At 41.6% G+C, this 15,261-nt stretch overlaps 1 protein-coding gene across 4 annotated transcripts in view; it reads right to left on the minus strand.

The window, feature by feature from the left end:
- Positions 1 to 14,139, minus strand: part of tafa1b (TAFA chemokine like family member 1b) — a 111,742-nt gene extending 97,603 nt beyond the window's left edge. For all 4 annotated transcript variants that reach the window (XR_012769479.1, XR_012769480.1, XM_075460412.1 and 1 more), the window contains exons 1-2: positions 13,528 to 14,139; positions 11,251 to 11,387 (exon numbers count right to left, since the gene is read on the minus strand). Coding sequence is in view for 2 of the 4 variants with exons in the window: in XM_075460412.1 (XP_075316527.1) it covers positions 11,251 to 11,374 (124 nt within the window). In the remaining 2 variants the exon portion in view is untranslated. The remainder of the gene's footprint in view (positions 1 to 11,250; positions 11,388 to 13,527) is intronic.
- Between the last annotated feature and the right edge of the window lie 1,122 nt (positions 14,140 to 15,261).

A 15,261-nucleotide genomic window follows, 5' to 3' on the forward strand; every position in this document is an offset into this window, starting at 1 on the left:
GATGGTCTTTGCCACTGTCCTCTTTCTGTTCTTGTTCCTGCGCACTAGCAAAATATTCCTTTACCACATTTGAACATGTAATTCTCTACTCACCAGTATGTACTGTCAACTTCTTTACACCAGAGTAAGACACAGTCATAGCTCTTTGAGTTTGTAACCCCTCAAGCCTGCCCAAGTTACAGCTGTGGGGGACATTTCTCATTTTCTGAATAGCTGAGAGAGAGAGAGAGAGAGAGAGAGAGAGAGAGAGAGAGAGGGAGAGGGGAGGGGGGTGGTGTCTGTCCTCTCATGCGTATCATCCAAAGTTGTAATAACCTCACTACGGCAAGATTCAGCAGCACCCAGTCTGGTGTGACTGCCCTGACAGCAGTCACGCAGCTCAGCAACACCCGAACAAACTGGGAGAAGCAGCGATTCCGGCTGATGCCGCGTCTTAAGCATGTCGTTAAGGCGATGCCAAATCACCTATGTATATAGAAATATTGCCATGCTACCCGAGAGCAGATAAAGGGTCAGCTGAGCATCGTAAGTGACGAGGATAGTAATTGGATAATACCAGTGATTTTCACAAGTGTGACAATTGAGACACTGCCAGCTTTCCTGCCTGACCTGCATGTTACAAGAGAGAGGAAGTATGTAGCATCAAGCAAGGGAGAAGTGCTTCTCACTTAAAAAATATTTTCCATCTTAATCATCCTTCAGTCAAAGACTGATGCTTGGATTGTACCTAAGATAAGGTAGTTGTTCTGAGATGAGAGACTGGCTAGGTGTAAGATTTACATTCAGGAAAAGAGGGGCAGGGGTGGAATGTAAAACTAAAAGCTAATAGACACCAAGTGAGCAGAAGATTTCTCTTCTCCCTTCAGCGAAACAGCACACCATCCCTTTAGATCTGCTGAGAGTGAAACAAAATCCATTGTTCCTTATGTCAGGAGAGAACAGGGACTCAGCTCTGAGTCGACTTTTTATCACGCATACTGTATATGCCTAGTTACCCTCATATTCAAGAATCCTGGCCACTAAGAGGGGGGAAGTACTAAATGCCTTGAAAAAACATAAAGCAGCTTAACCGAGACCAAATGTTAATATTAATGTTTAGGTAAATGTTAATTAAATCTTAATGTCTTTTAATCAGACAGCAAAAAAATGTAACATTTTCTGTGATATAACATTAACCAGTCAAAGTGATAACCCTGCACGCAAACCCAGGCATGGCCTGCAAATGTTGTCAAAGAAAAGCGATGTCTTTACTTTACACGGACAAACTTTAAGCTCAAAGCCTTTATCTGGACTCTACAAGTAAACAGAGAAAGAAAAAAATCGTAAAAAGATGAGGTAAGGGATAGGCATCAAATCAGTTCAAGCACTCTTTATTTTGCATGCTTGCATGCCTTGCATTTTATGCCTTGGAGAGGGCTCAAAAGGGAGAAGGATGTTATGATCAAAGATGGCATGCAGAAAGGTATTCAGTCACATCAGCTCAGCTCCAACAACACTCTCTTTTTGTCCACATGTGTGGCATTCTCATACAATTGTCGATACCTTCAGGAAAAAAGATAGGAAAAAAATCCTTTTACAGGCCTTTAATCCCCATTTAAACTCAACCCACTAAACTTAGAGAAAGCAGGTCAAAAGGTCTGATTGTTAGAGAAGCTCGGTATCTCGTAGTGCTTAATCCTTGCCTGCCTGGCTGCCTGAGAAAACCAAATGATGGCGTCTTGCACATGCAGACTGTAAACTTAAGACGATACAACAAAGAAAGCAGACCTACAGCAGAGGGGAGTTTGTGAGTGCGAGGATAAGATCGGCGTAAGACCCGAGGCACACAAGCCACTGTATGAAGCCAATAAATAAACGAGATGTCCAAACACAATGAGCATACAGCGAAAGAGAGGAAAGAGACAGTGTGCAAAAGACGAGGCTCCTCTGGGTCATTAGGCTACAGACAGACACATGCAGGTGCCACCTCATCCTTCATTCTCTCACTCTCCTGCCCAACAGGCACCAGGGCATTGAGCCATGTTCAGTGAGCCTGACATGTGCTGGAGATACTGTGGCAAATGAAGATACACTGCAGGGCCTGTAAATACTAATTGTCCTCCTGCATTTTCAACAGTCTGTCACCATATAGTTTAAGTGACTGGCGCATTTAATACATGATACACAATAGTGAGAGAACTCCACACCATAGTGCCTGACGCGGATTAAAATAAGATTTCCTGTCTGTTTATTCAGGCATTTGGATGTGTCCATATCATGTGTCGCATTCTATATAGCTGTGCTGTGACAAACAGTTAGCTGTGACATCTCAACCTAACTTCCATTATTAGAGCATCTGCTGTCAGATAGAGCTGCGATAAGACAATGCACCGCTGTCTCGGCACAGCAGCCGTATAGATTCATCGAGACACATCAGACAAGACAAATAGACCTCGGCTAATGCTGACAGAGCACCCTGGGTGGAAAATTTAGACAGACATTCAATCATTTCTTTGACAAGTTGGGACATATTCAAGCAAAAGGATTTCTGTTTCCATAATTTCAAACCCCATAATCCATTTTTGTTTCCTGTCAGGGTTGGACTGTGATTTACTGAACCGATCTGAGCGAGCAAGTCACCTTGGCCACAAACTCATGTTGATAGGAAGGCAAAAAAATGCTTTTAAAGAAGGGACATATGTTCTGTGAGTATCTAAGGAAAGGGTCTAGTTATGATGACATTCAGGTGATAGAATTCATCTTCAGTTGTGTTTTATGTTTACTTGATAAACTAAAGTCCAACATTTATTAATTCTGTTTTGGTCGTCTCCAATGGCTGATGTAATATCGTGTTCTCTAGATCCTACACTATGTTCACTGGATGCAAAAAAATACTGTTCGTCTGCGTTTTGGTGCAGGGCAGACAGCATGCAGAGGAAAAAATGCTGCCTATTACTGCTGAAACAACATTCTGAAAACCCCGAGACTGAGTGAAAACAGTTGCAAGCGAGAAAAACCAGAAAAACAAGCTAAAAGACATCTTAAAGCTCTGTTGAGCAGAGGCATACTGCTGAGTCAGTTAATAACTCTTTCATGGTTTTGCTTTAAAGGAGATATATAGATTTTTAACTATAAATATTTAAAGTCATAAACTGTCCATGAAAAAAGAAAGACAAATCAATTCAGACCAGAGGCAAAAGCTGCAATTCACAAGCCATGGCATCTGTGATAGCCATGGATCGGGCTATATGACTACTACTCCTTGATCCCTAAAGGGGCACTTTACCTTTACAACAGGAGGGGTATGGCCATAGGGCCAACGGTGGGAAATGGGATTTGGTCTACTGTACGTCTTGTAGAGTTCACTTTTCCTGAACTGTCAATAAAAGATTTTTAATTAATGCATGTTTTCAATATCCCATTTTAAGGAGGTTTGAGTAGATGAATTGATTGGGGTAAATGAACCCTGTGCAAACAAAACACTGAATGGGTAACATTTGTTGCCTGCAGTAGATTTACATGATGCCACCAAGTAAATCTGTTGCATCACACCCACCTGGCAGCATGTCTATTTGCTCCAATAATACATCCAAGCTGTAAAACTTTAGGGTTTGAAGAGCCCTTAGGTGGTAAAGAAGCTGCGTAACGCATTATACAAATAAAAAAAAGCAATGATGCAAGACATGACAACTTCCTGTTTCAGTTAAATAAAAGAGATGTGCAACTTATCACTGGAAAAGATCAAATCTTATTTGTAATATTAAAAATGAAAAAGTACTCACAGAGGACTATAAGGAATAGATCAGTTCAAGTGTGTATTTTAGTGTACCATTTAAACAAATTTGTGTCTGTTTTAATACTCTTCACGTTATTAAGAAATAAAAGGTCAAAACTGTGTTCAGTGTTACCTTTGCACTCTATCGGACACAATAATCAGACATCAGAAAAGAGCAGGATTCGATCTGCCACCTAATCACTCAAGAAGGGAGAACATGAACCAGAGCATATGTGGCTAAAGGCTTAGGACAACAGAATGAATAAATAACATTATCAAATGTGAATCTGAATTTGCCAAAACAATATGAAGCAGTGAACATTAATTGACTAATTTATATCTGCCAGTTGCACAGTATAGTATGTACAGTCATAGATCTATGAACAGTGGAGCCTCTATCTCCATCGTACAGTGCACACTGTATGTGCTGTGTAGAAGAAGAGGCCTTGACAGGCATAGCGCTGCTGTAACATTGGTAGCTGGACTTGTTAAGTAGTTAGTTATTAGAAGCATATCCAATAAGAGGAGAATTACGAACAGATAGACAGGGTCTATTTTCCCAGTTAAGACACACCAGTGGAGCTCACTTTTAAGTGAATATCTGATTGCAGGTGAGGGAAAAAGTCAAGAAATGGTACAAAGGACGTAGAAAGTGCCAGTTCAACCCACCACTCCTTTTTCCAGTCCTGCTGGCCATAAAAGGCAGTGTAATAGGATTCCTAAGCTTTTCCAGTGACTGCTTCCACTATCACACAGACATTTAAGTGCACTAATCCATGACAAATTGTCTCATCTGATCCATGACAAATCGTCTGAGAGGCCGATAGAGACAGAGAGATGCGGGAGGGGTTGGGAGGGTGGTGGGCAAGTGGATGAAGAGTTGGAGGAAGAGGTCTGGTACAAGGAGAGTGCTGCTCGGCACCTGAGTGATCAGGTTTATTGCCTGGTTTTTAAAAGGGTTGCTTTCATTACCTTGAAGGGCATGCGGTGTGATGAAGAGAGATCACAAGGTACTGATGAGCTCTCTACCTAAACCCACAGTTTTCAAAGCAATTATAATCCCATGTGGAGGCAGATTATAAGATTTCAAAGATTTCACGTCTTTTGTTGGCTAACGGCAGGGTTTGTAGATGTCATGTTCGCTAAATGAATTTTCCTAATTAAATCTGCGTTAAACATAGTTTAGGATTTTAATCGCCGTCTTGTTTCATTTAACTTTTAGATTAGGGTTTTTACATGATACATACAGAAGTAAATATTCAGACAAATAAATGACATAAACAAAAACATAGCAGTTTATGGTCATGCGTTTGGCAGACACTTTTATCCAAAGCGACTTACAAATGAGGATATAACAATGCAGCTAACATCAAAGCTAACAATAAGCTACATAGAGGGAAAACTAGTCGTCAGGCTCTGTCAGAGGTGACAGGGGTGACAGTGTAGCGATAGAGTGCAGGTATAGAGGGAAGTACAGAAAGAGAAAGTGCAGTAGAGGGGGTAGGGAAGTACAGGGTAAGTGCTAGGGAAGGGGATGCTCTCTGAAGAGCTGCGTCTTCAAGCAGTTTCAACCATTACAACCTTGGACAGTAATGTGAGTGTGTTGGTGTATGTGTACTTTTGTGAACACAGCACTGTGCAAAACTCCTGAGACAGCCCTAATTGTTTTACATATTGCAAGGAAAATTGGCAACACAAATGCAAATACAGTATGTAAGACAAAAAAAAACATGTTTTTTTTTTCTAACAAGCTCAAAAGTCAGTATGGTATGAGCACCTTTATTCTTCATCACAGCCCAAACCCTTTCAGACAAGCTTTCTTGTCATTTCTTTCAGTAGTCTTCAGGAATAGTTCTCCAGGCTTCTTGAAGGACATCTCAAAGCTCTTCTTTGGATGTTGGCTGCCTTTTGTTCCGTTCTCTGTCAAGATGAGCCCACATTGCTTCAATAATGTTGAGGTCCGGGCTCTCAGGAGAATTCATCCCTCCATCAGACCTGCTGCCACTGATTTTCTGCCCACTTCTTGTGTCATTTGACATAGCTCAGCCTTTTCTCCCCGTTTCCCTTCCTTAAGAACATCTTCTTGGCAGCCACCCTACCATGGAGACCATTTCTGGTGAGGCTTCAGTGAACCGTAGATGGATCAGCTGTAGTGCCAGATGCATCTTTCTTGTCCTGTGTCAGTTCATAGCTGGATCTTATCCCGTTTTTTTATGGACATCACTTTCAGATACTGTTCATCTGCTGTAGATAGTTTTTTTCTTTTTTAGCCCTGTCACTGCTTTTGTTCTTCACCCGTCCAGTTTCCTTAAATATTTAGGGACACACTGCAAACCATGTCGAAATTTGTTGGTAGCTAATAGTTCTTTGGGAATCACCTTTTTGGTACAAAGGTAATATTTGATCCCTGTCAAACTTTGTTGCTGTACCTATCACATTTTTTAAAAAATGCAAGTAAAGAAATGGGAACAAATTATGTATCTCTGGGACTTTTTGCTGGTGCTAAAATGCCCGAAGATACAACTCAAAATCGGTTCTTTGCTTAATTGGTAAATGGACTGTACTTGTATAGCACTTTTTCTAGTCTAGCTGACCACTCAAAGCACTTCTAACACTACATGCTACATTCACACACACTCATAGAGCAGGCCTTAAGTCTGTACATAACTACGTGCTTTCTAACCATTCCTACACACATTCATACACAAGCTTAATCGTCTGTTATGTATAAACACAACACTGGTTCATCTATAAATATAGTAGAGGTTTTATACTTGGATGCTTCACAAAGCAGTGTTCAGTGGCTTAGCAAACATCTTTAAGAAAAAATGAAAAATGCTTGGTACAAAGACTGGCGTAAAAATGAGGGGAAAAGCAGCTGATGTCCAAACAAAATGAAAGACATTCAGAAAACCCAGAGAACTGTTGTTTCAGGCCACATTTAAAGATTATAAAAGTGCTTCATTCCTCACACACACACACACACACACACATATTTATATATACTTGTATATATATATAGATATATATATATATCTGTATATATAATAGTGGTTGCTTAAGATTTTTGCATAGGACTATATATATGTGCGTGTGTGTGTGTGTGTGTGTGCGTGTGTGTGTGTGTGTGTGTGTGTGTGTGTGTGTGAACATACATACGTGTATAAACAAGTGCACAGATCCTACACTCTTTTTTTGCTGTATTTACACTTTAGCCAGTTCGGAGCATAACGATTTTATTCTTGTTCGCTTTACAAAAATCCCATGAAGGCGACATTTATTCAAGTGACTGTAACTTAATTGAATTTTCTTTCACCATCAATTCTCACACTAATTAGTCCCCACAGTTTAATGAGGATGTAAATAAAGCTGATTTAATTGCGAAACAAAAACAGACCAGAGAGCCTATGTGGAAAGACGTTCATGTGGGCAGTACAGACGGATCTGCCGATCCTTCTTTAAAAGCTTTTCCACCCCCAAGAGGAAGGATTAGCATTTTGAAGATGATTGGGAAGAAAAGGGGGGAAAAAAAGTATGTTCCACACATTGTTTCTGCTGTTAACACTGAGCAATTGTAATGAGGAGTCTGGCAACTATGGAGATGAGTTAAAAGTTGAAAAGTGTGGGTGCATTTACAGTTACTGTGTGAGTCAGTCAAGTTAATTTCTTAGCATTCCCAAACACTGACAGAAAAAAAATCACACATTTTCTGAACCAGTCAGCGATGGAAAAGAAAACAGAAAACTCAGTTCATGCTATGAGTATGTATGGCCTTCAGACATCTAACCTGTCCTAATTTACCAAAAAGACAGCTTGCCTAAATCAAGTTCAAGGTTTAGGTTTAACACTGCCTCTTGTTCGATTTTCTTCTCCCCAGTGAAAATCCCCATCCCTAAATCTCACTGGGGCTTCATGTACAGACTTTAAGATGAGATGACAAAATCTGTTCTTAAAACTGAGAATACGTTTCTTAATTTACCAAACGCATCCAGGCTTATGATCATCCTGTTGCTCTCATTTGACCATATGATGAATCTTGGCTAATCAAAGCAATTACATGTTTTCTTCCACCTCAAAGAGTTTTTAACGCTGAGGGAGCATTATGGCACATTGAACAATGAGCTCATTAAGATGCATTCCAATCATCTGAAACTAGACTTTACTCGGCATATGTAATTACTGGATACAAACATAACAGCAGCAAGACAACGGCAGTATGTTCAACTGTGTCATATTTCATGATTTCATGTTGTAATGCATACCATTTTACATGGCTGAAACTCACGGTAGAATCACATTTCTTTTCATCTTCTGTTTGTGATATTCTTGAAAACAAACAGCTTGGAACTTTCATGATAAGGGCTTTAAGGGTTTAATAATACACGAAGCACGGTTCTGGAATGAAGCACATATAAACTGTGCTGCTGTGTAATAAAAGTTGAAAAAAAGGGGTCAAACATATCGCCAGCAACAGATTCTTTCCAAAGTATAACAATTTATTCCATATGATTAGATCTGAAACTCACTTAATCCCCGAAGACATACAATCAGCAATAATTTCTGCCACTTATGTCTAGATAGTATACAGTGGTAACACTTTTACTGACTATTGACAGATTCCAGCATGTGCAGTCAAGTGTGGCCTGGTTTGTGCAGCAACAGTGTTGGCAGGTGGGGAGAGTGCATAGCCCGGCTTGTGTATGTCATGTCACATTCAGCTCATCTGTCAATGTAGTGGATTATTTCTTGAGAGACCAGAATTGGCTGACCTGAATCAGGACACCATCAATCTTCAGCCGCACAAGCAGTGCACAGGGGAGACGGTGTGAAGCAGAGGCTCATGGGAAAAAAAGAGAGCGGCGCCGCTTCCCGAGCAGGTGACGAAGCAGTCATGCAACTCGTTACTCAATCTCCGCCTCACCGGTGACGACGTCGATTTGTCAAAAAAGAAAAAATGTCATTTTGAAACTTTACCTTCACCCTCTGCTTTTTTTCTTATTTTTGGCGTGCATTGTCAGCTTAGTGTTGCAGCAGGTAAAGAAGCTAGTTTCCCAAACATACTCTTAGTATGTAAGAGAGTAAACCTTTACTTTACCTCTTCACATAACCACATAGCCTCTCTCATGTGTATTTTAGTCAATATTGGGTGGTTGTTAGTTTTTGAGTAACCACTTTGTCTCTGAGACAGTTTGCCAAGCTGATTCTGAGATCCATGAAAAAATTGTTTTTAGGGTATAGCCTTTATAAGATACCAAACTCAAATTCACCTTCCATACTTGGCACAAAAATTACTGCATAAATCAATAGCATCAGCTAATGGATCATATGTGTGAGTCTCAGATAAAACTATTTAAAACGTGCGATACGGCAGGAAGTGTATCGCAGCCTGCTTTAGAAACACAGAAACATTATTTGATTACTAAAAACAACAAAGCATGAAAGCCGATGGATTTTTCAAGACAAGGCATCTCTTTTTTGCTACGTCCTACATACCCGTCTCTATTTATATCTGAGGGCTCTGGCCTCAATGAAACCAGAGAGCTCCTCAAATTATAAAATCAATTCCAATTCAAATATTCATCATAGTATTTCAATTCTGAGAGAGAAGTTCTGGTTAGATCGGAGAACGCCACTGCACGGCTGAGTAAGATTGATGTCAGCTTAATCCGCTTAAAAAAAAACATGATATACAGTAAATTGCAGAGTCGCTGAGCAGCAGAAACACTGAAATGTGTTCTGTCTAAGCAGCCAGTTATGATCGACCATAACTCCAGGGAATCCTGCAGATTGGGATCGTAAAGTATATCTTCAGATTATAATTGTCAGGACCAATTATGGCTATCCTCATCAACATTTGTTAACTTTAGTTACTTAAGTTTTGCAGACAGATTGGTCTCAGTCTGAGTGCTGATATGTTGTCAGGCATCTCTCTTTTGATTACCTTTTGGTGGCATTATTCAAAGTTCAGTAGTTCAGCCAAAATGACTCCAATACGGTAGATGGAATCGGAGTGTTATAAGATCAAATAAACAAATGCTGTATTTTCATCAATCCGCAGAAAGCAAGTTTGTATCCTCTTAGATATGATGCGTCTGAAACACAGCTCATGTGTCCCTCAGTCAGTGAAGAACGTGTAAATGAGTGAACATGTACCGTGCATGTCTGTGCCTTATAGTGGAGTAGACAGTTTGGAGTGTGAGATGACTTTTTAGATATACAACAGGAAGGGGTGGGATTGGTGGGGGCAACAACTACTTTTCTTCCTCGTCCTCCCCATTGGGTCCACTGCATTATTCAAAAAAGACACTTACTGAGCCTTGCACTTCCTTATACATCTTTGGCACCAAGCTTGACTTGCCAACCAGTCATAAAAACAAGAAAAAGAAAAAAAGGAGAAAAAGAAAAACGAAAAACTGGAAGCCACCCTTTAAAAATTCATTCGGAGCTCTCCATTGCTCATCCTTTACCCTCTTGCTCCAATTAACGGGGCTGGGATACTTTGAGAACTTTCTATCTATCATAGCTGGGATTTTCATGTGTCAGCTGTTCCACAGCAAAAGTAAGCCAATTCTCTGACATGCTGCTTAAAGTCACCAATGTTCACAAGCATAGAGAATTCAGTGCTGTGTTTTTTTTCCCTCTTGCTGTGCTTCAATTACTGTCTTTACTTGGCAATGCAACATACACAAAGGGAACCAAGCAGAAGACAGCATCAATGTTTAACAGCCGCTTGGCATCCAGAGAAACCCCACTCGGAGAGAGGGTTCAGCGTGGAAGTCACACTTATTGTTAGAAGCTTAAGGAAGGCATTTGCTTGGCTCTAAAAAAAAACCTTTGCCTTCCTCGTAACACTCCCACATACACCATAAGATATTCTAGTAAGCTTTTTTCATAATCAGAGAATTAGATCCGCCTCTGTGTCTACCCTCCCCTTTAGCCCTTTTGGTGCAGAAGGCGTCAGGCTTAATTGCCAAGCATTTCCAGAGCAAAAGAGGGAAACATAATTGTCATTTCAATCTAAGCCACAGTGATCAAAGCTCCCCTAGCTACCACACAGTAATATATATTGTTGCCTACAGCTTGTCCTACTCTTAATAGTCTGCCAGCAAGTTTCAGAATGCCGTAGTCAAGAATTCTCACCACACACATGAATCATCTTAGAGGACTTGCTAGTTGAGATCTAAATAGCAGCATACATCTTAGCTAAAGAACCAAATTCTGCCAACCATATCTCGTCCACGAAAAGCACAAGTCACAATAACATAACATGGAGTCAGAGGCAAGATCCTTCCCCTTTGCTTATGCGTAATGGCTACAAGCCACTGTGAATCATCATGTTACTGCTGGCAAGTCAATCTGACATACTGCAGCAGTCTTTTGCTGTTTATTTCAAACAGCCAAGGCCGGCAACTGCTGCCTCATAGTGAGGGCAGCGTTTTGCACTCTAATACTGCACTGTGAAGCCGAAATCTGACAAGAGAGGCATATATACGTACCCAGGGTGAGGATGTCGGTGCGACCGGGCCGGGCCACATGGTGCTGCTGGATGGTCTGGTAGAGTGTGGCCTGGCACAACAGCAGGAAGCCAAGGCTAATCCACATGGCCAGCAACCAGGACATGGTAAGGCTAAGTCTGCAGGACAGCAAAGGATGGTGACACCACAGGGCAAAAACAGAGATGTGTAAAAGAAAAGATCTGTAAAAGTCTCCATATTTACTACACACATTTGCTTTATGACAATAAAAAAAAAAACCTCACATAGCCTTCCAATACAGCATTTATGCCAATGTATCTGCTGTTTTGACTTATCAGAGCTATGTGCACGAGTATTTCTTACAATAAAACTGTTAGTGAACAGAAAAAGTGGATTTAAAGGCTTCAAGGAAAATCCCTGCAAGCAAAGTACTCAAATTAATGGTCCAACATAATGTTAATCTTGTCGATATCTGTCTTGTCCAAACCAGCTGCAGTCTACGAAGACTTCCAAATGCAGAGAGAGATCTATAAGCTGCCTGCTGTAAGCTCACACAATAAGAATTTATATGAATTTTTTGGAGAGGTGGAGGATCTGCATCAATTAACAACAGCAGTGAAATTATTCTAAAGTTTTACATGGCACCACATGTCTAAGCGCAGACCCTCTTGCTGTGGATTTATTCAGAAACTGCTTGATTTGTGGTGAGGGCCAGCATAATGGAAACAATGGTTCTTCATTCCAGGTGTTACTGGTACTCCTCTCCATTCAGAACCCAAAAGTGGGATGTTTGTGTGGAATAACAGATGATCTTAAACAAAAACAATTTTGTTATGGTCTTTGAAGGCCTTTTAGAATTATATCCTACATCCTCAGCAATGAGGGCATCTCCATGAAGAAAATTTTAACAATCTTGAACTGATCCCCAGTTTTGAAAACTCTAATTCAGCCACATGATTTAGGTTTCACATATAGCTGGCGTTGACTTTCTAAGCTAAAGCTTAAATGTAACTGTTGAACTAATATTTATGCCATATGTGAATGCATGCAAATAAAGTCTGCACAGTCATGAACGCTTCAAACGTTTGAGGATTGTGACATGAAAGCAGGTCTGAGTCAGTGAATGATTTCCAGAGAGCTTCAAAGTTGAGCCCTTTTTTTTGTTTTTTACCCTGAGATTGAGGCCATTTGACTTCTACATGGGTACATTGCGTCCTCGTCGACATTGATACTGCTTATTCACCCAGAATTGAGCATATATTTATTAAAAGGGCGTCGTAAATCCCCGCCACTTGCACTAAACCCACCATTACCAAAGGTTTTGAGGAAACGTGGACTGGTACCAGGGGTTGCTTTCCTCTTTTTTTCTCTCCTGAAACCAAAGGATATGTTGTCGCCAGTCCGGATTTTCACAGAGTAAGCAGTTGTAAAGAAGCGCTTCCACAGTCAACTGCGTATTCCAGAGACGGATCTCTTCTAAGTAAATCGGAACACGGTCTTAGAATAAAACGTGGTTGATACCAGCAGCGCATCTCCGGTGGTGAAAGCGCGTGGCAGACTTAAAAGAAAGCGTGCAACGATGAACATTATATTACAGGTAATTTCGGATAAAAATAAAATACAGTGATGAGGAAAACAAACCCAAAAGTCTTAGTCGCGGTCGTTTGGGTAGAATTTGTATGGGCAGCTTCATGAAAACGTTTGCCACGCGAGAAAAAAAAAAAAGGAAAAAAAAAAAACTCGGTAAAAGCAGCTCACTTTCACTTTTCTTGTAAGGACTTAAATCAAGGACGACAGGTCAGATATGGAGCACTGCGAAGTCCTGCGTGACAAAGTAAACGCGGTCGGAGAGGAAACATAAGGAACACCTGCAGGCGCACTGATGCGCCTCTGTGCAACAACAAAAAAATCTTCTGCCAAATAACTGAGGCTTTAGTTCTGGTCGACTGCACGTCGTCCGCTGTGCAGACAACTTCAGCATTTGATCTGAAAAGAAACGAGACGGCCTGTTTCAGAGGAGGAAACCCCTCTGAATTGTTTGCTGAATTGGAGCACATTTACCCCCATTTTATAAACCCACACAGTGTTCTGGTAAAAAATTATATTTGGAATGGAATATAAGATGGTTAAAGTAGGAGCACTTTTTTTCTTAGATTTTTCTACTTGCTTGCACTGTGAGCCACTTCATGGCATCTTTACTAAACTCGTCCAATTTTTTCAACAGGCATCCTTACATTACACCTCACCCATCCTATCCCCAGACAACAGGGGGATTCTTTGAAAGTCCCACACCCTTACCTGAGCAGTGTCTTCAGAAGAAAAAAGAGTTCAGTCAGAATCCCTGTCTGCCCCCCTGCTCAGTAGACTCACTCCTCTGCCTTAATTCCATCCATGCCTTGAAGCCAGGGATTTCTGCTCAAAATTCCACCTCCAGGTAAGCAAAACACTGCACGAAAGGGGCTTAAGTGCTGCTCCTTTCTCCTGTGTTCTCTCCTGTGTTCCCTGCGCTGCACCCCTGCTGCTCAGTTTCTTTTCAAATCCTTGGCAACACAAACAGTCACCAAGAGCAAAACACGCAGGGGTCTGTGTCACAAACTGGGCAGGATTTGAGGGACGGGGGGGCTGATCATGTCACTGCTGTATCAGCCACATTCGCACAGGTCTGCTCTCCTTCCTTCAGTGTCTCTTCTCCGTCAGTAAAACTCCTATCCTGCGATGACAGGGGGGTAATTTACCCTCCTCACTTGTCGTCTCCTTCTCACGCGTGCAGCGGAAGGCTCCAGTGGAATGACCGCTCTGTCTGCTCTTGGCTGCATCCCCCCATTGAGAAGCGTGCTGATAGTGTGAGCCTCAGTCCTCTCTCCAGCGCTCTAAGTAGAGAGTCTGTGTCAGACAGGCAGAGCGGGTGTGAGTGAGCGTGCATGTGTGTGTGTATTACAATGTAGCCCAGCTGGTAAGAGAGAGTGAGAGAGCAGTGAGGGAGTCAGATCACATGTCTTAAAGCAAGACTACCCACTTCTGCATCAAGACTTCATCAGCAAATGGAGCATGCTTTATTAAAGCCAACCCTCTTTACATCTCAGCCTCCCATCCACAACATTAGGAGATATATAAAGCCTTCAGCTCGCTGCGTGTGTGTGTATCTATGTGCACGTGTGTGAGCTGGAAACGACTCTTAAGTCTTCACCTTCCAGCATTTTAAGCTTGAAAGCGAAGCGCATGACTTTTAAAGGAAGGCTCAGTGTCTCATTACAGCTCTGCAATAATCATATTCTCCATTTCAAGCAGTTCTCTCTTGCTACCTTTTTGTTGTGGTGAGGGGGCTTGTTTTCACAGCCATCCACTGTGGCTGTTTCCCACCAACGTAACAGTCTTACACCTGCAGCTCCAGCCTGAAAGGGTCTGTGAGCAGCCTTCTGCCACTTTCTCGAGAGCTGAATCTGCCGGCTCTGAAGATGCAGCAACTACTTGCCTTGTGTTTGTGTGTGTGTGTGTGAGTTTGGATTGGTGTAGGCCGTGCAGGCAGGTAACGGCAACCAGTCTTGTATGCGTGGGTTATTTTTCTTCCTCCAAACATATTTTCCTTTCTTTGGAGGAGCTCCCCTTTAACTCATTGTTCTGTTAACCAGAGATTTACAGTATGTGCCAACCCCACGCACCTGGCATAGCAAATTAGCCATATGCCACTCAGAACCACACATGGACAGGGGACAGAGTAAACCTGCAGACTGTGAGTGTAGTGTTGGCGCAGGAGTGGAGGAAATGCAGACGGAATTGATGATGAACAGCTGATTCGATTGTGCCTTTCAGAGCTCTCTATATGAATTGTGTGAACACAGTCGTCTCCGTATGAGAGCTGGAGTGTAAAAAAAAAACAGCTCCCTGATTGGCTTCCATCATCCAGTTATCAAGTAGGTGGCATTTTTGAGATGGATAACAAGCCCTGCAACTGTTGGTCACTGTGCCATATTACAAGGCACCCCTGGGCCATTTCTGCCGCTGCCATCACCTGTGCTTGCTCTTAACATGCCA

This window comes from Odontesthes bonariensis, chromosome 3 (assembly GCF_027942865.1).
Source record: "Odontesthes bonariensis isolate fOdoBon6 chromosome 3, fOdoBon6.hap1, whole genome shotgun sequence".
Classification (NCBI taxonomy): domain Eukaryota; kingdom Metazoa; phylum Chordata; class Actinopteri; order Atheriniformes; family Atherinopsidae; genus Odontesthes; species Odontesthes bonariensis.